The 26967-nt window shown below is 40.9% G+C and overlaps 1 protein-coding gene across 1 annotated transcript; it reads left to right on the top strand.

Annotated features, from left to right (window-relative positions):
- On the top strand, window positions 1–26713 carry KLF3 (KLF transcription factor 3). The gene is made up of 6 exons (XM_082838275.1): window positions 1–15; window positions 5984–6079; window positions 14195–14684; window positions 15369–15519; window positions 20423–20583; window positions 22736–26713. The coding sequence occupies exons 2-6, from the start codon at window positions 6023–6025 to the stop codon at window positions 22915–22917; spliced, it is 1041 nt and encodes a 346-aa protein (XP_082694401.1). The 5' UTR covers window positions 1–15; window positions 5984–6022; the 3' UTR covers window positions 22918–26713.
- The last annotated feature ends 254 nt before the right edge of the window (window positions 26714–26967 follow it).

Below are 26967 nucleotides of genomic sequence, written 5' to 3' on the forward strand. Positions count from 1 at the left end.
GAGACGCCTTTCCAGGTAGGTGCCAGCATTTGGCTGTCCTGAAAGGAGGCTCTGACTTAGAAATGCCTGCTTACATCTGTTGTCTGGCCTCTTGTATTTCTGGCCAGAGCAGCTGCCTTTAAATATTCAACTCCTGGGAGCTCTTGGAAGAGTTTGGGTACAAAAGTAAAGAAAGAAAATTTCTTTGGAAAGGAAGTTTAGCTACAGGGATGTTGCCTGCCTGCCCTGGTCCTCCTCCTGACCAAGAAATACACACACACACACATTTTTTGTTTGTTTGTTTGAACTCTTTTCTTAATTTTTTTCCCTGAAGCTCCTTTGGGGAGGAAGGGGTGAGGGAAGGCAACATGCTTCCCTCCTTTAACATCCAAACACTTGGGAGAATTGAAAGGGGCGCTTACAGACGGTGTGTTGGTTTGACCATCCTGTTTTTCTCCTTACACCTGGCTGAGGTCGGCTAGGAAACAGATTAGCTTTGAGGGAGGCAGGTAATCTGGAGCCTTAGGGTCAGGCTGGGCTGGGGGAGAAGAATACAGGGACCCTTTGAGTGCATTAAACAGGAGATGAGAAGGGACAATGTCAGAAGCAAATCCTGATATATCACCAAGAAATTGACTTGAGATGCACACATTCTCTCTCCAGACCCCCCTCCGTCCCCCGCCTCACACCTCTCTCTCTCTGTGTCATGCTTCTAAGGAAGGGGCAGTTATTTATAAGGTTGTTTCTGTAATAAAATGAGCTGTAGCTTCAAGACAAGCTACTTTCAAAGGAGGCTGGCGACATAACCTCCTCTTACGTTAAGGCCTGTCTGTATTTCTAAGCTCTGCGGCTTATTTGTACCCTCATAAAGCAATTGTTGAGTAGGCCTCTTGGAGGGCTGGAAAGGAGACGAAACTATATTGCTTGTGAAACTTCATGTAAGTGATTCACCAAAGCTTTTTAAGACGTAAACATGCGGTTGTGCATTTTGGCAAAATTCTGAGCCTTCTTTTGACATCTGAAAAGTCAGAAGTATAAGTAGAGAGAGTGTGAAGGGAAATCTGTTTCTTCCTTTTGGAGCAAAATTCAGTTGTATTGGCCCTTCCCAGCAAACTAACACGGTTAGGGGAAGATGACATTTGTTCCAGTGATGGAAGATTATTTTGGCAATGGTGATGTTCCTATATTTTTGCTTTTAAGCACCTTGATAACTTAGAAGTTTTTTTAAACCAGTTTTGCCACTTTTTTTCCTCTTGTAAATGCAGTTGTGTTATCCTGGGATTGCTAGTTTAGAATGTATGTTTCCTAAGCTAGTTCAACAGAACTAAGATGTAAATGTGTTTATGTTTGGGAAATAGTTGTAAGAAAAAACAGAACCATTTTGGGGGGCCTTCTCGTCTCCGTGATAAGAATTCCTGAGCCTACTTAAAACCCCACCACGTTTAAAGACCTTGATGTTGGCAAACTCAATTTACCGCCTCTGTCCTAGTCTTTATACTTGTTTTAGTGCGCCACCTAATGGTCCTACTTGGGACTGCTGTCAGGGTTGTGTAGTAATAGTTGTACAGCATTTGTAGTTTACTCAACATTCTTTTAACATGATGGTAATAGCCCCAGAGCACTGAGTCGCCCACGCGTTAACAAAAGCCACTAAGTTTAGGAACCCCAGTTCTTCCAGTGCATGAGTTACTCCCCAGTTATATGGAAGGCCCTTTGGAGACACTGCGGTCACTCTTTTCTGATTCTAGATCAGAACCCAAAGACAAGATCAATGCTCGTGGCCAAAAGTGGTCTGTTCAGAGACAGAAACAGTAGGTACAGAGTCTAGACGTTTTCTGCAGTAAATTAACAAAAGCCTGATTTGTGTTAATGTGTTTGATTCCCTTCCTAAATTTGGTTTCTTTCTAGCTTAGCTTCCGTCTTATTTTTATTCAAAGTTTTAATTATAGAATTAATAAATTTAAAAACAGGCACACAGGTGTGTATAAAGCTGCTGCCCCACCCCTCCCAAGAAGCTCTTGTTAAGGGTTAGGGTGTGTCTTTTTCTTTTCTTTTTGTTTTTTCACCACGTGACCTCCTCCATATCCTGTGACTATCATTAAAAGTATAATCAGTCATTTTAGAAGCTACCAAATTCAGACCAAAGTGCTGTTAAGCATGTGAGTGGACAGTGAGTTTGGTTCTGTTCATAGTGATATTTGAATTTTGCACAGACTTTTTATTGTCCGGTGTTGCATTATTTAGCTAGGAGTTTCAAAATGAGGTATTCTCAATTGTATCTTGCTTCTTCATTTATTAATACATGTGTATGAGAAATACCCCTTCATCAGTGATTGAGTTACTCTTTGAGGTACAGTTCTGAACAAATAAACATACCTTTACAATTTTTTTTTAATAAAAATGAATCAGGTTTTGTTAGAAGGGATGCTTTATGTTAGACGATTTTTTCTCTTATAAGTCTTTCAAAGCACTAATTTCCCTAAATTTAGATAAAACACAAAAATTAAAGAATGAAAGTAATTTAGGTAACGTCTTAAAATGACCCAAGCTATAGCAGGTTAATGTCTAATTCATTTCTAAATGGGTTCAGTTCTTATGGCTATAGGCGTTTGAAAAAGTTATTGAAGGCTTTGTGAGCTAAATGATGGTGTTAAAATTTGAACCAAAATGAGCTACAGAGCCCATCATCTTAATTCCACCGTGCTGCTCCTGCTTGTAGGAAAGGATTCCAGGTAAGGCGAGGTGTGGAGATGCTAGGAAGCTATTGCGATGGTACAGCAGTCAAGTAAGTGACAAGGCCCTATGTAAGATCTCATACAGGGTGTAGGCAGCTCTTACCTTTGAAACTGAATTTAGTCTGGGTTTTTTAAGGGTGGAGGGGATTGACCTCTAAGGCTAGGTATCTTGGCAAAGAGACAAGTACCTGGCATTTCCGAAATCAGAACCAACAAATTTAGTGCTGTTTGTACAGTATATAGATCCAAAAATTGTGTGCATATTCAGTGATATAAACGACTTAAGAGGGCAAAAAGAGGTGTTTTGTTTTGTTTTGTTTTCATCTCATTTGATTTTTCCCAAAACCTTGAAGGTAAGTGTTTTAGGAAGTAGGCAAAGGAGGTGTCCTCTGCATTTTACATGTGAAAAAGGGTCTCCCTCCTCCTGTCCCTCATGTCAGGGGTCAGGTGCAGATCTCCTGCTTGAGTCTACAGATCAGGACTCTTTCCTTACACTCCTGAGAATGTGAGTACTTTTGTTTAGAAGGATTTGCAGCAAGATACTGTCTAGTGGAGTGGATGAATCTGTAAGAGTAAATTAAATTTAAAAGGCTTGGGGGAGGATGACCAGCTGTGGGACGAGGCTGCTGAATTATCTGACCTCATTGATATAAGGAGGCTATCTCACATCTTTTGTTTACGGTCCGCTGTAGGGCCCTGGACAGCAATTCTTAGAACCATATCCATCTGTACAGCTGCTAGCCTGGGAACTGGTTAATAATAGATCCAAAGACACAAAAGGGGTTTTCATCCTTCATTATGAAATCATCCATTTTTCACTGGCTGTGGGGTTTGTTCTTGCTGGGATACAGAAGAGGGTGGTAGCACCATTGATTTGAGCAGCCTGGTATCAAATTGTGTTCACAGATTATAATATGTCCTGTGATGTAGGAAAATATAATTTTGAAGTCAGGGCCTTATGTTGAGTTAATGATGATATTCACGTGTTGTCACAAGACCCAGGACGGTCTTTCTTCAATGAAGCAGTGAAGCACAAGAACTACACAGTATTACTTTTATAAGTGTGTGTGATGATATCTTAGTTTAACTCATAGAGCATGGACACCACTGGCTACAGAATTGCTATCATGGAGGTGGGGAATGGGATGTTTCAATACTGAAATACAGGAAGTAATCTAAACCAGGGATTTCTATACCTTTTTCTGGTAGAACTCAATCTAGAACTTGTTTACGTTCCCACCCAAACCAAAGTAATACATAAAGACCTCACTTCTAACCAGATTTGGATAGGAGGTGCCTGAAGAAAGTTGTTGATGATCTGGGTAGTATGCGGGCGGTGATTCTATTAACGTATGAAATGCAGTTAAATGTTCAGCAGACTGAATATTTTGTCTTGTGAGGAAGTGATTGATTTGATGTATTTTAGTGCTAGAAGTGGACAGTGTAGAGCACGGGAGGAAAGGGATAACGCGAGCATAACAAAAGACGAAGAGGAAGATCCAGCGAATCAAGATGGACATTTTCTTTACATTAGGCTAAAGATTGGCTTAGAAATTAGAGTAAAGATTGGCTTAGAAATTAGAGTAAATACAAGGTAATAGTCTTCATATTAAAAAAGTACTTAGAGGGCTTCCCTGGTGGCGCAGTGGTTGAGAGTCCGCCTGCCGATGCAGGAGACACGGGTTCGTGCCCCAGTCCGGGAAGATCCCACATGCCGCGGAGCAGCTGGGCCCGTGAGCCATGGCCGCTGAGCCTGTGCATCCGGAGCCTGTGCTCCACAACGGGAGAGGCCACAACAGTGAGAGGCCCGCGTACCGCAAAAAAAAAAAAAAAAAAAAAAAAAAAGTACTTAGAAAGCCATAAGCAGGGACCGGAAACTCAAGACCTGAATATAGGCATTTCTCAAAAGAAGAAATGTGGGGAATTCCCTGGTGGTCCCGTGGTTAGGACTCTGCGCTTCCACCGCAGGGAGTACTGCTTCGATCCCTGGTCAGGGAACTAAGATCCTGCGTGCCGTGCAGCGCGGCCCAAAAAAAAAAAAATCAACTTGTAAAAGAAGAAATGTAAGTGGTAAATAAAGATGAAAAAGACTCAGCTTCAATAATTAAATCAATAGAGAATAAAAATCGTTTGTCATTTTGATATTAACAAATCAGCAAAGTTTTCATTTTTTTTAAATGATCATGCACATTGCTGGTAGGAATTTTGGGAAACAGGTTCTATTTTACTGATGGAAATTATAGACTATCTTTGCTGGATGATACAGCAGATGCTTTGGTAAAAGTACATGCTTCTCACTCTAGAATTCCCCTTCATAAAATTTATCCTAAAAATTAAGGATGTGCAGGAGGATGTAAGTATAAAAGTGCTCATTGCTATCTGTAATGGTGAAAATGTAGAAGCAACTTAAGTGCCCAATAAAAGGAATTTTTAAAAACCTGATTGGGGACTTCCCTGGCGGTCCAGTGGTTAAGGCTCTGTGCTTCCTCTACCGGGGGCCTGGGTTTCATCCCTGGTCGGGGAACTAAGATCCCGCAAGCCGCAAATATCTGATTGGTTCACACGGTGGCACACTGAACTTGATGGTATGGGACCACACTTACCGAAAAAGAAACATTTTCCCAGTAAACTGTTAAGTGAAATTATGGGTACTGTATAGTATGCATATTACTATTACTATTATAATAGTAAATTATGGGTACTGTGTAGTATGCATATTACTATTACTATTATAATAGTAATAGTACTATTACTATTACTGTAGTATGCATATTACTATTACTACCCAAATCCACTTTAAAAGAGAGTTTGGAGGGATAAAGACAAATATATTCACGATGGTTGGTTCTAAGTTGTCTTTTTGCCTGCCTTGGTTTTTTCTGATTTTTCTGTAACAAACAAAAGGGGGAAAGGAAAGGTGTTTAACATTCATATATAATGTTAACTTCTAGTGAGCTGCACAGTAATCTTGAACAAGCATGGCTGCTCAGAAGAGGCTGTACCTATTGTTCCAGAAGCATCAGGGTTTATGTATTTGAGTTAGAAATGCCCGTTGGCTCTCACCCGGTTATGACCATGGAGTCTGGTTTTAATTATATAAAATGGCATCTTTCATAGGTAAGGGAAACAAATTCCAGCCATTCCGGGGCAGGGGAGGGGAAGGAGCAGAGAGGGGGGAAGGGTGGGGAATATTATATATATTTTCGTTTTACTGATTTATATTGAAAGTAACCTTGGGATTCAGAGAAACACTTTGTTTTGTTTTCTAGGCCAAACACCAGAGCACCCTAGAAAGCATAATTAAAAGAATGCTCATGTTTGACCCAGTCCCTGTCAAGCAAGAGGCCATGGATCCTGTCTCGGTGGTAAGTTTTCCAAAACCGAACACCTCTTCTTACTTATTCCAAGTGGTAATAACTCTACTGTGTGTTGTGTTACTCCTTAAAGCCGCTCGTTACTGGACAGACATTTGATAGGCAAACTTTTCTGAAAGCCCCTGGTAGTAAGTGAGGTAAATACCCTCCTAGCAACTGTGCTGGGATCCATGTTTCCTTAAGCCCTGTGCCCCAAACCCCCACCTGCCCCCAAGATGTGATCAGCGCAGAACTTGGGCCACAGGAGCATCTGCTCACAATAGAAGTAGTTTTACAAAACCCCCTCAGTTACCAGTTTTTTAGTTTGAGTTCTCAGGATTATTGGTTTTGGCAAAAATAAGTTTGGCCAGATTAATTTTTTAAAATTAACGTGTATTTAGGGATATTAAAAAAAAAACTGGTATGCAATGTTTATCATGATTAGGAAGCAGTTTCCAAATGTACCTACACGAAATCTGCATCAAGAACGAGTTTACCCATAATTCAAAAAGAGTCCTGTACCACAATGTTCATTGCAGCTCTGTTTACAATAGCCAGGACATGGAAGCCACCTAAGTGTCCATCGACAGATGAATGGATAAAGAAGATGTGGCACGTAGATACAATGGAATATTACTCAGCCATAAAAAGAAATGAAATTGAGTTATTTGTAGTGAGGTGGGTGGACCTAGAGTCTGTCATACAGAGTGAAGTAAGTCAGAAAGAGAAAAACAAATACCATATGCTAGCACATTATATATGGAATCTAAAAGAAAAAATGGTTCTGAAGAACCTAGGGGCAGGGCAGGAATAAAAACACAGACGTAGAGAACGGACTTGAGGACACGGGGAGGGGGAAGGTAAGCTGGGATGAAGTGAGAGTGGCATGGACATATATACACTACCAAATGTGAAATAGATAGCTAGTGGGAAGCAGCCGCATAGCACAGGGAGATCAGCTCGGTGCTTTGTGACCACCCAGAGGTGTGGGATAGAGAGGGTGGGAGGGAGACGCAAGAGGGAGGGGATATGGGGATATATGTATATGTATAGCTGATTCACTTTGTTATACAGCAGCAACTAACACACCATTGTAAAGCAATTATACTCCAATAAAGATGTTTAAAAAAAAAGAAGCGTTTACTTAGAGGTGTTTTTCACTTGAAATCACCACCCAGACTATATAGAAGAGTTTCTTAAACATGTTTGTGAATGTCGTTTTTTTTAATACTGGAAGAAAAAAAAGTACTCCATTTTATCTCATGTAGTGTTTAGGCTGTCCTTCAAGGAGCTGATTAAAAAGATGAAAACTGGGGGACGGGGGAACTCCTTGGTCCTTTTGCATGTAAAAATATATTAAGAATAAAGTGATTTGCTTAAACTTCTAGCAGCCATATGGAGCTGTGACGGGAGAAGCTAGGGAAAGAATGAACTTGACCCTGATGATGGAATTTCGTATCACTCAGAAAAGTCTGTGACTGGGAGGGAATTACGTTCACTGTTTTTTTCAACACCTTAGTGCTAAGCTAGCCCCTCCTGTGAGCCAGGCGCCTCTACATGCTTCTCGGCCACCAGGGAACAAGTAATTAGTCCAGGTGTTTATAGAGGTGCAACACCAGTGCTATGGAGGTGGGACATGGGTGACAACAGAAAGGTGTCCATGACTGCAAAGCAGGGAGTGGCTGAGACTTGAGGAGATCTGGTTCAGTGAATTAACAAGGCCACACTCCCAATTCTGTCCTGCTCTTTTCTTCCATGGGCTTGGAAAATACTCACAAAGGGAAAAACTTGGCCTGAGTTGTGTATCTGAAGGTTGGTAATGACATGCTTGCAAAAATTAGATCATCCTTATGCACTGGCTGTGGAGGTTCCTGCCAAAACTGTTTATACAAGACACAGGGGTCACTCCGAGGCCCTTGGAACTGAGTTGCCATGGAGATTCCTGTGCCAGTGAAGTGTTTACCACTGTGTACAGTGAAAAGTTGTCAGGAAATAACATTCACCTTCCTGCATGATAACTGGATAACTGCGTGTCTGAATATGATAATAACAGAGCAATAAGAATTATATTAATCAAAAACTAAATTGACTTCTAATGTTACTCGTTTTGTCATCAACCCCTTCCCCCAACTACTACATGATCATATTGAAGGAATATTAAGGTATAAAATTTCCCCGTTAATTATATCCTTGAAATATGAATAGGTTTTTAGTACTGAAGAATATGATTAATTTGATAAATGATGCAGGACCATCAGTGATGCATTTTGTAATCAAGCATGAGAATGTGTCACGAGAGCCTAATTTAAAGCTAAAATGAAGTTGGCACAATAAAGTGCAAGGAAATACACTTTGCCGAAAAAATGGAAATAAGATTAATTTGAAGTAACGGTTATACTTGTAATGCTGGAACTTATATTAATATATGGAGTTAAAATATGTAGAAGTATTTTTGCAATTAATGGTCTTTTTCTCCTTCATGCTCTAGTTTTCAACTTCTGCAGATGCTTATAGGATTTAATTACATTGTCTCACCAAAAGGTAGTTTCAGTCCTTATAATAAAGTTTCTTTTTCTTAATTCAGCAAAACCTCAGTTAACTAAAACATTTGGGGAGCAGGGCATTGTGATTATTTTACATAACAAAATTAAAAGCTTTTGTTTCCACTCTTAAATCTTCATATTTTATCTTTCCTGCCTTCATAGGTGGAGTATATGAAACCTGATTTATTGTGCCTTTTTTCCTTTTTCCTTTTTAATTCTGCCTTTGACCTGAAGGTTGAGGTCTTTGTTTATTCAAGTCAATGTTCTAAACATTAAGCCGTAGACATGTGTAAGATTCTTTTTGTTTTAATTCCACATATGAATAAAAATATTTTACAGTGACTTATTCCCCTCCCCCACTCCTTTTTCTTTAAAAGTGAGAAGAGCAGAAGCAATCTGCCTATTTGGTATTTTGCTATAGTTTAGAGAAAGTGAGGAAATGTCATTTTTCTCTTGCTGAAGTATAAGCCTTCATACTTCCCACTAAACCTTGTGCCTTGAGGCACATTAGACTTTGGATTGTCAGTCCTGTTAAGATTTGCAAGAATGGGGAGCAGAGTACACCCGCCTCTGTGCCGTGGATCTCTGTTACTTACTATCAGTGCCATGCTGGCAAAACCATCAGCAGCTCCCTGAGCCTCCAATTTTTTTTTCTTATTTGTGAAATTGGAGATTTTTAATTTGTAAAATGTGAAATGGCAGGTGTATATAAAATATGCCCATAAAGGAGTTGTTTTTACCGATACTGCCAAAGAAGTTTGAAAATTAGAACTTAATTCAGGAAGTGAGAAAGAATTTTTAAAAGTATTCCCTCATATTCTTTTCCTACAGGAAGATTACTTTTGAAGAACGTGTATTTTTTTCTTTAATGAAAATTATCATCTAACGGACTCCTTAAAGATTGAGAAGTACTTAGAAATCAGTAGTCCCTCTGCTGTGTTCTGACAGAAACTTGTCATGACTTTTCTGAGCCTGGTAGAAAGAGAGCTTTCTGCTTTTGTTTGCGTAGAGGGGCATGACATTTGCTGTTTCCAGCGAGTTTGTTTATAAATGCACCACGCCTTCCTGCACTTGGAAGCCCACCCTTGGTATGAAGATTCCTTTGACTTGCCATCGCCCTGTAACGGAGGGCACATTTTTTTCATATGAATGAACAGTGAAACAGAGACTCGTCCACGTTTCATGGAGTCACTCCATCCACTTAAACCATCTTGTAGTGGAAAACTCACCAAAACTATTTCCAATAAAATGAGAAACTATTAATTCTCACTTTCATATGAAGTGATAGCACTGGAAAATTATCCAACCCCTGTGCCTTTTTCCTCACCACACTTAAAAAAATCATGTTTTTGAGAATCAAAGAATTGGTATTATCCTGAGCCTTGTCAGTAGTAAAACCTTGCAGGGAGAGCCTGTTGATTCACATCGTCCGTTCATCCGGTGTTCTTTGAGCACCTGGGCTGGACCCTCATCTCCCAATCCAGTGACAGGAAGCCACCAGCAAAGAAATAACCCACAGCGTGGAGGTGTGAACACTTGAATGCGTGCTACAGCAGAGGGAGAGAACTTTTCTTAACAGCAGATCTTCTGGAAAAGTAAACCCATTGCTGCCGCTAGTGGGGGTCAGGAGTGGGGAAGCCCTGCGTGAGTCTTGTCTGCAGGCTGCTCTGTTCCCACAAACAGAGCTCCTTGAGTAAGCAGTATGCATACGAGCCAGTGGATGCCTGGCAGTGGCCCGAGGCCCTCTTTCTGCCTCATCAGTACTTGCCTCTGATTTGGATTTCACTGGTGCAGCCACACTTATCTGCATTGCTTTGTTAGAAGACAGGAATGGTCTGGAACAGAGAAGAAGCAACTATTACCAGGGTGTATCCACCCAGGGTACACACCCTAAGCAAGCCCTGTATCAGTCCTTACACTGTGGAGAACCAGACTGTTGCAGGCTGATTGCAGTGGCTTATATGCTCCACCCAAATAAACATGTCTCATAGAAGGTTCTGGTAAACATTGCTATGAAATTTGCTAATGAGACAGTTTGAAGAACCACATTTCTTCACCCTTTGGCAAGGCAGTCGGACTGGAAGTTGTTAATAGTGTACTCAGTCGTGTGCCCAGGTCCCAGCAGTCGCCCTGCTTTTAGCCCTAGAGTCTTACAAATACCACATGTCCAGTATAGCTGGCAGGGGGCGTTCACGGGAGGGCAAGCTCTCTGCAGAACTGTGCACAATGTTTGTAAAACTTAGCTCTATGTGTGGATGTTTCTTTCTTTATGGCTTGAGAAACCTGAGACTGTTATTAAATTTGCAACTCTCCCAGGTTCTAAATTCCTGCTTTCCTTAAACTCACCCCACAGATAGAAAAATCCAACAATGACAGCAATAAAAGTATGTCCTCATTTTGCATCCTATGTAGCTGCCAATAAGTTGGCATTAAAATCTAGGTCATAGGAATGTCTTTGAAGACTAGGGCTGAAAATAAGGGAGAAGCTACAATTCTGTGAGTAGAAACAATGAATACTGCCTCCCATTTCCTGGAGTTTTTGTTTCTCATACCAGAACTTTTGCCCTTTAGAAAATTATATCAAGATGGTTAAACTTTAGAACCAGGAGGAATCTTTTTTTCATCCTATAGTTAATTACTTCCTTAAACCCTCATTGTACAAAGTTTGTAATGTTTTGTTAGCAAACCTTGTGCCTCTTTTTCTTTTGCCTATTTAAATCCATTTCATATTAATATTACTGTATATTTTGGGCTTCTCACCTTGTGTTGCACCTGTGTGTGTCTAGTTCTAAAGAAAGGTAGAAACAGTCTTTACCTCATTTGATCCTTAATATGTAATTCAAAGCTATTTTAAAAAAACAATTTGTATATTTTTACAAATTCATGTTTCCTGATTTTATATCCTCATGTCCTTGTTTTTAAGCAGTATTATTAGTGAAAATTCTCCCCGCCCCCGTCTTTAAATTGCATTTAAACAGTATACCATTTTAATAATAAAAATTAGTATTTTTATTCTGTATCTCTGTCATTTAGAGCCAGGCTGTTCCAAGGGTGGTCTGTGGCACCTTAGGTCACTCCCCAGTAATTCAGAACCTGCCTTTTAACAAGATTCCCAGGTGAATCTGTGTGCTCAGTAAAGTTTGAGAAGCCCTGATAGGGAGCATCAAAGCCCATTGCAGTGCACACCTCTTGTATAAGGAAGGAAGACAAGGGACTCCCAGGACGACGGTGTGTGTTAAAGTTCATCACATAGGTATCTTATTGAGTCCAATTTTAATCTTAACCTCACAACCTCCTGGAAGGTGGGTATCCAATACCACCTTGACAGATTTTGCCATATCCTCATGGCTCCTGCACTCCTAATATTTATTTAGTAATTTTTCTTGCCCTAGAGATAGAATTGCTTTTTAACATAATAAAGTTATTTTAAAAGGGAACTTTTTGTCACTACTACTGAGAAACATAGTTTTTTCTTAATGCATTTAAATAAACACATAACTATTCTAAAGCTCTGTGTCTATCAGAGAGATGTACACCAGACTGCAGGAGTCACTGTTCCATGTGGTTATGTAGGTTACCAATGAGGATACAGGTAAAGAAAGAAAGGACAAAAGAACAAAGTGCATCTTAACGATGAGAAACTGACATCAAAACCAGATTAAGATAAGTACTTGCCTGTCCCCTTACTTTCCAATACTCTGATGCTCAGTTGGCCCAGAGAAGGAATCAGGCATCTGGAATTTTAAAGCAGCACAGCTGATTCTGATGCATAGTCAGGTGGAGATTTACCCAGTGAGGCCCAGAGAGGAAAAGGGTGTGATCTCAGTGGTAATCCCAGTCAAAAACACTGCTATTCCACAGTTATTTATAACTCAAATTAGTGGCCATTGGAGGGGCTGGGGAGGGCTCAGAAATTAATAGTGCATTTAAGCTGTTTCATTATAAGGCCCCACTGGTGGGTTTTCTCACTTGCATCATGAGCTAGTGTTGCCTCAGAATCACAAACACATCGGATTTTAGAGCTGGAAGAGAGGCACAGTATGTTACTTTTCACTTTCACTGTAAAACATTCAAATGCAAGTAATTTTCTGCAGGCAGACTTGACACGTTACCACTAAAAATTTCAGTTTCCCTAAAATGCCTACAAGTAAAGAAAATGACTTATGTTGAGTTTAATTTTTTTAAAGCATTCTACAACAGAGTTTTCTATTTTTTAATTTTAGTTAAGGTACAGAAGTAATTTTAGTGAATTCCATGGCCAAGGACAGAACCCATAGTGTGCAATTATGATTGATTTACATTTAAAGCTGGTAAATGAGTTAGATTACCTTGATATTATAAGAGAGAAATGAACTTGAAGATAAATTAGGTCAGTTGTGGAACAGATCTTAGATATGGGAGGAAAACCGTTGGTGTCTCCTTCAGTATCTTGTTAGGTTGTCCTGCAGCCTCTTTTGATGAGGGGGGTAGCAAGGTGGAAAGGAGACAAGGCAGGACCTCGGCTCGTGGGCAGGTCCCTTCCAGCGTCACGTGTCTTTATTTGAGTCCTGTTACAGTAGCTCATTCTCACAGTTCTGTGTCATCCACAAATTTGGAGATTAAGTCATCTTCTACAGTTTCATTCAAACTGTGAATAAGTCCATTGCACAAGTTGGAGCCAAGAACATAATCACCCTCCTGTGGGTGGCCTTCTACCGTGTATAGGTGTGTAGGGTGACTGGCCATCCTGGTGTGCCTGAGATTGAGGCATTTCCTGGGATGTAGGACTTTCAGTGCTAAGGCCGGGACTCGTAGCATGGATGGGTCAGTGGCTGAAGACCATCCTAAGGTACTGCCATGCAGCTCTGCTTGTCCCTGTTACACACAGCGTATGAGAAACGTTCAGTGTCTTTCTGCTGAGCTGGAGGACACTAAAGGCAGGGAGAGTATTTCCTGCCAAGTAGGAAACCCCAGCAGAAAATCAACAAGGTTAGTTGGCTTGGCTGATTCCTGGTGAACCTCAATGCCAGCTCCTAATGATAAAGGCCCATAAGCCTTCTGTTTCATGATCTATTTGAGAATTTTTCCAGGTATCATCCTCTGCCTTAACATTGGACATGGCCATAATCGTAGAATTAAATTTGAGATTTTTCGTGTGACACAGTTACCACATTAACTTTATTTTTTTATTTTATTTTATTTTTTTTTGCGGTACACGGGCCTCTCACTGTTGTGGCCTCTCCCATTGCGGAGCACAGGCTCCGGATGCGCAGGCTCAGCGGCCATGGCTCACGGGCGCAGCCGCTCCGCGGCATGTGGGATCTTCCCGGACCCGGCACGAACCCGTGTCCCCTGTATCCGCAGGCGGACTCTCAACCACTGCGACACCAGGGAAGCCCACCACATTAACTTTAGTACTTAACGTTTATTAGACCAGCTGTCTCTCATAGCATTGTTTTAGGGTCAAGCACGTGTCTAAACCCAAACCACTTACTAAAGTCCATGTGATTGAAGGTGCCTTGTTGTATTTTTTCATCTTAATTCGTGTTTCAAGCAAACACACTTACTTGGCTATTGACACGTTTCCGTCTTTCTTTTCCAATAGTCATACCCGTCTAATTACATGGAGTCGATGAAGCCCAACAAGTATGGCGTCATCTACTCCACACCGTTATCTGATAAGTTCTTCCAGACCCCAGAAGGCCTGTCGCATGGGATGCAGATGGAGCCGGTGGACCTCACCGTGAACAAGCGGAGCTCGCCGCCCTCTGCCGGGAACTCCCCCTCCTCCCTGAAGTTCCAGTCCTTGCACCGGAGAGCCTCGCCAGGGCTGAGCCTGCCCTCGTCCAGCCCACCGGGGAAGAAGTACTCGCCGCCGCCGCCGCCCGGCGTGCAGCCCTTCAGCGTGCCGCTGTCCATGCCACCTGTGATGGCTGCGGCCCTCTCCCGCCACGGCATCCGGAGCCCCGGCATCCTGCCCGTCATCCAGCCTGTTGTTGTGCAGCCCGTCCCCTTCATGTACACCAGCCACCTCCAGCAGCCGCTCATGGTCTCCCTGTCGGACGAGATGGAAAATTCCAGTAGTAGCATGCAAGGTAAATTCTGCCACTCGCCCACACTGCCGCCCCCCTGCTTAGTCCGGACTTCCCGGGTCTTCACCAGATAGTCTGGGTGAGGGAGCAAAGGAGGCAAGGGGCCAAGAGCTGTTGCACTCTGAAAAGGAAATATTCGAGTTAGAGTCTGCCTAAGGCATTTGCTTTTTTTTTTTTTTAAGTGTTGACACTGGAAGATCTCCCAAGAATCAGGCTGTCTGTTAAATGCCATGAAATGATTAGTTTCACTATATACTTGTCAACTGGGGGATAATAAGAATCTTGACTTTATATTTTGCTTTATTGAATACCAACATGGTTCTAGGTGCAAAAAGGCATTTAAGAAATACCTTTAGACCATGTGATAACTAATGGCTATTAAAAGCCACCTTGTTTACTGACTGGTCAGAGGCAGAAGGCTGGGGTAACAAGGAGATAACCAAACGTCATAAGGAAGAAATCCTTTGGGGGCTGATGTCTTAAAAGTCCAGCTTCCTCCATACGGTGCTTGCTGACAAAGTAATCGTTAGGAGGAACAAGGAGCGCCCACCGATTCATTTCTGCTGTCATTTTGCCAAAGGCAAATAGATACACATCAGTGTGGTAGCTAGAAGCCGTGCAATAAGCTTTTAAAGGCTGAAATCGGTAAATGGTACATAGAGTAACTTTTCTATTTTTATTTTGTAGTCCCTGTAATTGAATCATATGAGAAGCCTCTATTACAGAAAAAAATTAAAATAGAACCTGGGATCGAACCACAGAGGACAGATTATTATCCTGAAGAAATGTCACCCCCTTTAATGAACTCAGTGTCCCCCCCGCAAGCACTGTTACAAGAGTAAGTATATTGAGGTCTGCCTGGCATTTACGTAGCGGCGTGCATCTCGGAACTGGAATGGAAGCTGGAGCTTCCCGCTCAGGATGTGGTGTGGATTGCCAGCCGGGACTGCCTTGTCGTTCGGGGCAGCCCCTGGGCCAGATGGGAGAATCTCTCCAAAAACTATGTGCTCTGTTACATGCGTTATGTCACGTTCTCGATGATTTGGTCACACATGATTTTGCCACTTTACCCCAGAAATCATTTTTATCTTGTTTTTTTCCATCCTTCCAGACTATGTGTATATAGTTCTCCCATCATCTTTAGCCCGACATGGATTGAATTTGGTGTTCTAGATATTCTACTTAAGGTTGGATCCTGGAAATGCTTCATGGGATCACATATCGTCCTTCCCATTGTCAGTTCTCATAAAGTGTAGTGTTTCTGTGGTGGGGAATGGCTTTTAGTCAGAATTTTCCGGGCCAACCACAAATCCAAGAAAGATACTCCAAAACCAGTCCCATGGCAACAGAAAGCGACCATGTTGCTCAGAGAAGCTCGGCGTTGAAAGAACTGTTTAGTCTTCTGTCTTTCTAACTGTGACTGCCCTAGAATGTTCGGTCTGCTTTAGAACCGCTATCCAGTAGGAAGTTTACACTACTGGTCGACATCCAGGCACCTGAACGGTGGTTTAACTTGCCGTGTGTGACGGTGTCACACGCAGTCTAAATAACATCATTACTGAGATTTGCCACTAGAGATGCCCTTGACTTCTACCAGTGATTACACTGGAGGCTGTGTCTGCAGTAGGTACAAACGTGGCCTTCGGATCCAACATCTTGGATCCCAGCTCTGCTCTCCACCATGTGTATGACCTTGGCCTAGTCACTTAATCTCGTTGCCCCTGCTTCCTCTTTATTTTCATTATTGGTTGTAATTATTTTTCTTGTGTTATGGTCTTTACAACATTGGATTTAATGGCCAGCTTCCTAGTACAAAGGAAGTTCAACAATTACTGTCTCCTCAGGGTCCCTTCTATCACCTTCCTCCCCACATACCCTTTTCTCCAGCATTTCTGCCCTTTCTGCTTTATCTACTGCACTCTTCTCCCTTATGTAATGAATTCTGTAACAGAATATGAATCCTCTGGTTTTAGAACAGCTATTTTCTGGATCTTAACATGTATTCTGGTTGTATCCACATTCAACCCAAGGAGGTGGCTTCGTAATAGCTCATGTATCAATTGTCATTTGCATCAAATCCGTCCGCTTTTTTTGCGAGGGGTGGGGCGGCGGGGGGTCGTCATCTACTCCTTGATAGATGAAGAAGAGAATGAATCTTCTTCCGCAGCCACATCAGTAGGCAGACTGTCTGATGGTCTTGTACATTATTGCCCTTCACAATTGCATAGTGCCTCCTTACCCCCAGAAAGGAACTTTTCCAAGTGTTTTCAAAGGAGTTATTTCATTCTCCCAAAACAAGCAGGTGGGAGTCAGAGCAAACAACTGATGAGCCAAGACATAAATAACTTGCCTGTAATCACACCATTAACAGCAGAGGGGGCCTGGGCTGATCCCCTGCTTCCAGACGAGTGGTCTTCCTGCTATTTTTAGGCCCTATCTAGCTGATTGCATCTGCTGCTGCACTAAGGGAAAGGAAAAATAGACTAACCAAAATGGACACATCTTGTACGCTGAATTACCTTTTTTTTAGGATGTCAGATGTCTTTGGTGAGGTAACTGGCAACATAGCTTGTACCTGCACAGGTGATGAAAAAGATGCTATAAAGCCAACTGCCCACATAGCAAGGGATCCATTGACTGAAAAGGGGGTTATTCCAAAGTCTAGGTTATTATAAATTAACAGTGTAACACATTACGGAAGAATAATTGAAAGCAATATTCTGTGCTCTGAATGCTGCTGGAAAGAAAACAGCTTTTCTCTTTTCTTGCTTATTTTAAGTAACGTTCTTTTGATGATCTCAAGCTCAGTGGCTTTTAATGATTAATGAGTAATGTGCTTATTCTAATGCTGACCTAAGAATGCATTTGCCTCTCAGAAAATTGAACCGATTAGCCACAACTGGGACATGTACCCTTCAAGTAATTCTCTCACAGATGTGATTAAGTAATGTCTTGGAGTGTGCCCAGTAGCAGCCCACATAGGAAACCAGCTAGCCAGGAAAGAATCACTGGAATACCAAGCACCTGGTACCATGTCCATGAGGCAGCCCCAATAATATTTGCCTTAGGAAACCCTTCCTTTACAGGGGCGGACTTTAAGATACAGCTTTGAAATCCATTTGTTTGATCATAAAGTTATAGCTTTAGGATTATTTTTAAAGGCACTCAAAAGTACATCAGATTTCTTTTGTTATTTACATGTGTGAAAATTTATTTAGAACAAAAAGTTTGAGGATCAGATTTCCCCCATTGAGTTGTGAACAGGAAACTGTAGCAAACATAAGAGGGATCAGCTTAACTCAAAACAATGACCAGGTCTCTGATATTTACTAGGCATTCTAACTTCTTGGTTATAATGATCCCAAACAACCTCCTAAAAAATGAGCAGTGAGGAGACCAAGAAGAGTGAGTGAGATCCCAAGATCCTGAACCTCAGCCTGTACCAATATCCGGCTCTTTAGAGATAGACTGCTGACCCCTCTCAGAGTGATGCTGCCTTCCAAGGGAGACGTTGGCTAGAGTAGAGATTTCCTGAGCTGGTGTTAGGACATCCCAAAAAAACTCCTCATGAAATTCAACCACTGTAGGGGCAAAGTTTGCTCATGGGTTTCTGCACCTTGAAATAGTAACAGCTACTGTTTAGCAGATTTGCATCTGGAACAGGTGTTGTTCTTAAGCGTTTTGTGTGCATTACTCACAACAGCTTTCTGAGATCGCATGACTATCATCCCCTTTTACAGAGAAGAAACTGAGGCCCGGAGAGCATGAATACCTTGCCGAGGGTTATAGGGACTATCGGGACAGAGCTGGAGCGCACAGCCTTTTAGGGTACCTCTTTTTAGGGTAACATTTTCACAAAATGAGCAGCTGGAACAGCAGTCATAACTACTACACAGAAACCATTAGAATCCCAACTCATAAAATGGAATAACTGGGAGAGACTTCTAAAGTTATCTGGGATTCTCTCCCAGGGTCCCAGAGGCACATGAGATATATTGAACTGTTCATTTTTTTTTCCCCTCAACATTTTACTTCCTGAAGTTCCCTTAATGAAGATGAAAATTTTCAGTCAATGGCATGAAAGTTGAAAGTTTAAAATAAACTGATAAACTGTTTTCTTTTTATTAAAGGGTCTTAATAATCGAGCTTTATAAAAACTCTCTCACTTCTCCATTTTCTCTGCTATTTGTTTGTACATTTATATAATTGAAGTTCTTGTTCTCCCCTCCGCCACTAGTTCATGTTCCCTTTTCCATGTATCTAAACTTTATTCTTTCATATCGTCCCTCTAAGCATCAGGGTAGGAAGGTAAAGTGATACTCAAAACTGACAGTTTTCTTTGCTAATCATAAGTGAGAAATTAGTGAAGTCACTCAAGATAAAATGCACCTTTTTATTCTCTTCCTAGTCACTTCTTTGGGTGCTTGAAAAAGTTGTTGATAAGGGACATGTATCTACATTTTTACCAAGATAAAAAACAAGCTTCATTCAGTGACTCTCTTTATTTTTATGTCTAAATTTTATTATTCTTTATCTCACAAGACTGTTTACCCTCATCAAATTCTTTTCACCAATCTTTTTTCCCCCATACACTCTTGTATAAAACATTCACATGTTATTTGGAATATTTTAAGAACTTTAGATTCAAATTTAAAAGACAAAGAAGTCTTTCATTGCAGTTAGAGGCCAACCGTCGATACATAAGCTTGTAATGTATCAAGGAATTAGTTATTAGGAGAGCAAATGGATGGATTAGAACTTGTTAATTACATCAATCAGCGGGGGAAGCCTGAAAAAACTACAGATTTTTCCTAGCTCTTCCCACCTGCCATTTCTCTCCACCAACTTCCTTTCTGAAAAAGAGAAAGTTCATAGTAATGGTGTGTAACCTGATTTGATTTCAACCCCCCTCCCCCCGGAAAGGTGTGCAGGTGCAGTAAGGGGAGTCTGGGTGAGGAGCCAGGAAGGTAGGGAGGATGGCGGGCAGCCAGTGAGGGAGCCGGTGCTGCACCTGGAGCCTGGGTCTTGAGTCCTGAGTGAGGGGCTTCCTCGCCTGGCCACTCGCACTGCCTGAAGTTCTCTCTCGAGGAGGAATAATAGTGACAGGAAAGGTTTGAGTTTGTGAAGACAGTAGTGCCAACTTTTTTTGGGGGGGGGAGATAAAAATCAAATGTAAGTTGAGCCTCTTTAAGAGACTCAAACTAAATGCCAATTATGTAAAGGATAAACTGTAGATACATCCGACAGCGTGGTTGCCTGAGACTTAGGAGTTTGACCTCTTACATTTTCCCCTAAAGAATAATAAATGTGAGAAAACATAGTATAGCGTTCAGCCTAGTGCCACAGAATTCTACAAGAAAGCAAATTTCTATTAAGGGAAAGAGACTCTCCTAGCACTTTGCACCTCCCTCTAGTGTAGCCCCTAACCCTTCTTACTGTCATTACTTATCTACATGTCTGTCTCCCCCTAGAGTGTGAGCTCCTCCAGGGCAGGAACCCTGTTTTTATTCATCTTTGTGTCCCGGTGCCAAGCACAGTGCCTGGCTCATGGTAGGTGCTCACTCCATGTTTGTTGAATGAATATAGCAGTGCTTCTTGGGTTGATCCGCTAATTTCTTTTTGTTTATTTTGTTGGGTTTTTTGTTTGTTTGTTTTTGCCCAGTGTTGTTAATGCTTTTGGTACCCTGAAGGAAAGGAAGAGCCTTTCACTCACCATTTTGCATTTGGCTCGGCTTTCCTAGGAATCACCCTTCAGTCATCGTGCAGCCCGGGAAGAGACCTTTACCTGTGGAATCTCCAGACACCCAGAGGAAGCGGCGGATACACAGATGTGATTATGATGGATGCAACAAAGTATACACTAAAAGCTCTCACTTGAAAGCACACAGAAGAACACATACAGGTATTAGAAATACAAGACTCGCTTCATCTTTCTTCTTAAGAAGTACTAGCATGGAATGTTAAGACAAACGTTCTAGCTTTCAGAGATTATTGTAATGAAATGTTTTCAGGCATCTTGAAAGTTACCATAGCTACAGATGTCGCTTGTCAGTTGTGAAAGATGAAGTTTTCGATTATGATTGGTTTTTATAATAGAATAGATTCAGGGTTATCTGTTCAAGGCCCCTTGCAACCACTTGTAGTTCTGTGGTCTCTGTAGTAAGAGAGAGAGAAGGGCATGAAACCTCCACTGAGAACAGGGGGGGGAAATTGCCCTTAACCATGGGCCTGTTTCATCAAAGATGTGGCCTTCATATAGGCTGTCACTTAGTAAATGTACGTTATCAAATTCACGATGGCAAAAAAAGAAGAAGAAAGTTCTTTATACAGAACAAGTAAATGCAGCAGTTTCTAGAAATGGAATTCAAACGGAAGACAGTCATCGAAGGACAGAAAAGTGAAGATATTTGGGTAATTATCGTCTTCTAAAACTGAGGGAACTTGTAGGCGATTGCCTGCCATATTTGTTGTAGGATATTTCCAGTTTGCCAGGCGTTGCATATAGAGCGTACAGACAGGTCTTATAAAAATTGGTAAATAGGTGAGGAAAACATAAAATTGTCCCCTGTGCTCAAGAACATTTTGTAGCAACACATCTTAAGGAATTCGTACAAAAATGTTTTAAACAAACCTGATGAATTGCAGTTGGTATTGGTGATGAATGTTTATGGAAAAAGCCTCATCTGAGCTGACCTCATACTCTTGGATGTGAAATTCTAGTGTAACAGCAATTTCCCTCTCTGTACATTTCCTTAACCTCAGAATGTAGAATATTTGGAGGTTTGTGAGTCATTCTTGTTAGGAACATTTACAAAGAGAAGAATCCGGGGTTTGGAAGAGGAGAGGAAGTAAAGTGTCTGGCAGAGTGGAAGTGAAGGTTTGCCGTGCATCCTGGGAAGGAGGCAAAGGAAGCCGAGGGGGTCCCGCCGCATACAGTGTTCCTTGGCCTCCTCACAGTGTTGCCACGGAGAGAGCTGAGGGTGACAGCCTTGCAGTTAGAGGACCACCCAATGGGCAGTGCCAGATAGACTCATGAAAGCCTCCTCAGGGCACGAACGGGACCTGAGAGGTGGATGTTACCAAAGGCCAGCCTAAGAGTAAAAAGACATTGGATATTTGGGTAACGATTCAGATGTAAGAAAAAGGACTCTTAACATGTATATTCTGTGCAACAAAGCAGAGAGTATAAATTCTGAATATGTCATTGAAATGCCAAGGAATTACAGTCCTTTAAGGTTTCTAGAAAACAAGGGATAGTAAATGGGAATGAATCTGTCATGCCCATTACCCAATATTACTGATTTAAACATGTAAAATTACCGTTAACTGCCTTTTTATTTGTAAAGGCCTTCATACTGCTGTCCTCGTGACTTTCCCACAAAGGTCTTCTTTTTCTCACCTGTAAGTTATCATCTCACAGGAGAGGGTTGTAGAGACCTGACTTCTGACAGAGTGGGGAGGAGTTTACTATATTTTCCGTACGTCTGAATTAAAGCATTATACTTAGGCGTTGTTGTTCTTGACTAAACAAAAAATAAAATGTTGAAATCCCTGATGAATATTTGTTGCTAGGGACTTAGGGACTTCACATTTTTAGAAAACTATTGAGAAGAATAAGCAAATCCCGTAACTTTCAGTTTGGACTTCTCTTTGAATGGATAGCGCTGCATGTAGCTAAGCTCCTAAGTAAGTTTACGCCTTGGAGGTTAACAAATACGATCACCGGGTATTAAAAACTTGCTCTTTGCCTCCTTTGAGGGCAAACCCAAAATTCTTTGATAGCCCCTCGGAGTGGATTTCAGTGCCATAAATATGCTTTAGGAACTCTTAAAATCCCCCTCCCCCCCTTTTTTGGGCAGAAAGCCAGTTTCGTATTAAGACAATTAATCTGTGTTTCTCATTTGTCACCTAGTGGTTCAAGGGACGAATGTATGATCCTATCTTGGAAATAATGTTTGTCAAGAGCTGTAGCTCAGAAATATTTACTGTCTTTAATGATTAATATCATTTTGCTCTTAGAAAACATCAGCTCTTTTTTCCCCACCTTTCTGCAGGAGAAAAACCCTACAAATGTACATGGGAAGGATGCACATGGAAATTCGCTCGGTCTGATGAACTCACGAGACATTTCCGAAAACATACTGGAATCAAACCCTTCCAGTGTCCAGACTGTGACCGCAGCTTCTCCCGCTCCGACCACCTTGCCCTCCATAGGAAACGCCACATGCTCGTTTGAATGCCTCTATCTCCCGCCTCAGCGTGGCTCCCACTCTCCCAGCTCTCTCTCTGTCCTCCCTCCCATTATCTAACTCATCTTTTTACATGTACATTTTAATTTTGATTCAGCTGGTCTGAATCTCTGAATTTATATCATTCAAACTTCCATATGGTCAGTAGTAAATATTCTCTAATCTTCCCTCTCCTTGCCACGGGTCAGACCTAAAGAATGTGAACAATTTTTTTTTTTCTTTTTTTTTTTTCCGGGGATGCTAAGCAAACCCTTCTTAGAGATACGTTTAATGTAATGAAAGCAAGGGAACATGTAAACTAACATAACCAATTGTTTCTCCATGTAATCCTCAAAAGAATGTCAAAGTAAATGTATTAGAAATACAGTATCCAGCCTGCTAGTCCTTGCCAGAGGCATCCAGACCTCTGTGCTCTGTGATCGAGTTTGGTGCTCCACAGCAAAAAGAAGGGTGGAACCTTTCACAGATTAGCTAGACATGCAACAGGCTTTCAGACTAGTACAGTCAACTCTTCCATTGTCCTTCACAGATCTGGCTGGTCAATTTGGATTTAGCACTTCATCTAAATGTATGTCCGTTACCCTCCTTTGTGCCTGCAGCTACTAAGGAGGTCTTTGCCACCAGGGAGGTGAGCCAGAGCTGCTGATTTAGGTGGATGATGTCTGTCCATTGAGGGGGTGGATACTGTACTTGCTAGCGTGGAGTCGGAGCAAAGGGGCATGCAGCAGGGGCAGAGCAAGGCGGGCAAAGGAGGAAGCCAGCCGTTCCTGCTCGCCTAGGGCTTTTTGGAGACAATTCATCATTTGGTTCGCTGGGCAGTACATTCCCAGAGCTTCAGTGTCTATGCACATTCAGCTGTGCGGAACCCTACTGCAAAGCCAGATACTGATGGGGTTCTCCATGCACCTGTCTCTGTTTCTACAATGTCCTTAATGTTGATTACCAAGCATTGATAGGGATGCCACAAAACTATTTGCTCAGTAATGGGAAAAAATCTTTTGGATAAGGGTATGAATGGTTTTCTTTAATGGCCTTCTTTTACCCCACCTACTTAACAGCTTTTTTTTGCAAACAGGGAAACGTTGAGTGGTAATTGTATCCCCCTATCAAATTAATCATGGAGGCTTCATATGGAGACTTCCTGTGTGAGCTGTAAGGTGCCAAATTGGCTGTCATCTGTGTACATGACACATACCGTAAATAAGCATCTGCTAACGCTTTACTAGATTCCTTCAGTTTAAGACCTGAGAGACACTATTTGTAAATATAAATAGTTGTGAAGCACACATACCTTTCCTGGGGGACAGATTTCTGAAAAATCTAGAAAACCACAGTTCAGGGATTCATAAATGTAGCTCAAATTCCCAGATGTTTACTGTTGGAGCCGGCACTCTCCTATCACTATCAAGTATCCTGTCAGAAGAACAAACTGAAAATGACTCGTGTTTATGTTGAAGATTAATAGCACCATTATTTAGGGGAAGTTTTGCAAAAGCAGGCTTTTGAGCACCATAGTGTAAATGCCAGCAAAAATAATTTGTGCGTGGAAATGCCATTGGTCCTAAATTTGAAGAAAGTGGGCGACGGTGGTGTAGTGTGGGTGCATTTAAGCAAATGCACCTTCATCCCTCGATAAAGGATGGAGGAGCAGAGAGAAGAATGGAATCCTGAAGATTCATCCCAGCCACAACTCAGGATCCAACACGACCTTAACTGGGAGGAATACACTGTTCAGTTGTTTTTTTTTTAAGACAGTGCGTGAGTGATTCTGGAGGCCTGCGAATTGTGTGGGGAGCGTACTTCGACGGCGCCGTGTTAATAAAAGTTAGTTGTAGGGACTGCACACCTAAGAGATCCCGCTCGTAAGCCCTCGGATCCAACTGAAAGGAGATGTAGTTGAGAAATGCAAAGTAATTTGTCACGGGGGCACTTGGTTTTCCTTTTTTTTTTTTTAAGCACTGCAAAATTTGTTTAGACTATTAAAACATCCTTATGAGGCTTTTTTTTTTTTTTTGCAACTATGACATGAATTGAGGGATAAAAAAAGAATGGCTCTTGGAAAAGTAGGTATTGTCTGTATTTGTAGATGCTTAGTCCCATTCATGCCAAAATGTTTATTGCTTGAAATGGTTCTTCCACAACGCACCGAAGAATTAAGTTGGAGTGCAAAGAACATTTTTGTTTTAATGGAGATAACCAGTTTGTGTGTGTTCTAACCCATCTTGAAGGTGGGAAAAGGGGCAAGAAAGGATAGGATTGATCTTGGAATAATTAGCTGAGTCTAAGTCCAGCTGATAGAAAGCTTCGTGGGTTCTCATGAAATTTGATGTGTGCGCTATGGCATATTGACATTTTTTTTTTCAGAAAAGCAAGCAATACCCTGCGAAGACGTACATTACTCTTCAGCTTGCTTAGATTATACTAACAGTTCACTAACAAAGATACATTTCAACTCAAAGAAAAGCAACCCAGGAAGCCAGTCTCTGTTCCCATGCTGGTCTATATACGTTAGTTACCAATTGGCTCTTAACCAAATTTTCCTTTTTTATATATATTTGTATTTTACTATGATAGTTGAGAAATTTAGTCTCTTAGTAATTTTTAGCTGTTATTGTGGAAGACCTCCAATACAAGATAAGGTACCCTTGAACGTGTGGTTTTAATGATATGCCATGTTACTATCAATGGTGATTTTAATTGCAATATTTTAAATTGATGAGAATGATTTGTAAACATGAAGTTAGTGTTGTGTAAATTCTGTTTATTATAGAATTTCTTTGATTATTATCCAAGTGTCATCTTGGGGGAGAAGTCAGAAAAATTAAATCTGTAACCATCATATTTTAGAGTTCTAAAGTGTGAATCTATATCGCAAATGGGCATTAACATTCTAAATCGCCTGGTTTTGAGAATGTGTTAGCATAGCTATGTTCCACTAAGGAAATGCTAAATATCAGAAGTTTCAAGAGCCTTAGAACAGATTTACAGGGGAACTATATATGAATGTGTATATTTTATTAAACACCCATCTGCACTATCAGTGTTGCACTAATGTGGAATATGAAAAACTATATTGCTGATACTGTATATCTACACATCATTCCTGATTAGATTGTTTTAAAGACAATCTCAAAGGTCTAAGGTTTTAAAATAATTTCATTGGTTTGAAAATATACAGTCATCTTGAAGGAATTGCTGTCATACATGAAGTTGCTCAGAGTGGCCTTTATTCTCTTGTTGGTCAAGGTTAACAAGTTCTAAATGATTGCAAATTCACTTAAATAATACATTTACAAAGCCATTTTACATGAATTAAACGAGGGCTACAACAATATTATGTTTTACAAATACTAGCACTTTTTTTTTTTTTTTTGCTGTTATGTACTTAGTGTTAGAGGGTCAAAATAATCTTTCTGCTTAGCATCTCTTAAACCATACCTGCAAGTATAGCAGGATTATTACATTTACAGTACTTTAATACTTGTATAAACTATGCAGAAATTTTTAATAAAGTGTAATATATTTTATAAGCTAATAAGACTGAATGGGTAAAGGTTTTTAGCATGCATTAGTATACTTGCAAATACTGAAACATTTTGGTAATCTTTCTTACTAAAGATGTGAATGTTTAATGTTCTTTCTCTGTTTCTACTCGGTAGTCCAATGGGAATTCAGTAATGACATTTTGTCATGTCAAACTGTGAACATAAATTTGTACTGTACAGTCCTCATATACTATATACAGTATGCAATATATGTATTATATACTTGTTAATAAAACCATCAGAATATTACATGTGCTCATGTGATTACTATGTATGCAGTGATCACTAGGAACAAACCTTAGCAAAGTAACATGTAAGAGGCCCTTACTTAGAAATTGCAAAGTAAATCACCCTTTGATAGGCAATCATTAATGGAAGGAAAGAAAAACAGATCTAACTGGAAAATGCACTATATGAGTTAACTCAGCCCTAAAGCTATGTCCCTGGTTTTCTGATAAGTTTTCTAAGTACAAACCATAAACTTGTAGACAA

This window comes from Leucopleurus acutus, assembly GCF_964270905.1.
Source record: "Leucopleurus acutus genome assembly, chromosome: 4".
NCBI lineage: Eukaryota > Metazoa > Chordata > Mammalia > Artiodactyla > Delphinidae > Leucopleurus > Leucopleurus acutus.

Bases quoted from the DNA above. Each gene is read 5' to 3' on its own strand.
- KLF3 (XM_082838275.1), top strand. From the start codon at position 6,023: ATGCTCATGTTTGACCCAGTCCCTGTCAAGCAAGAGGCCATGGATCCT. The intron at 6,080-14,194 runs GTAAGTTTTCCA...CTTTTCCAATAG, and splicing joins CCATGGATCCTGTCTCGGTG to TCATACCCGTCTAATTACAT. The intron at 20,584-22,735 runs GTATTAGAAATA...ACCTTTCTGCAG, and splicing joins ACACAGAAGAACACATACAG to GAGAAAAACCCTACAAATGT.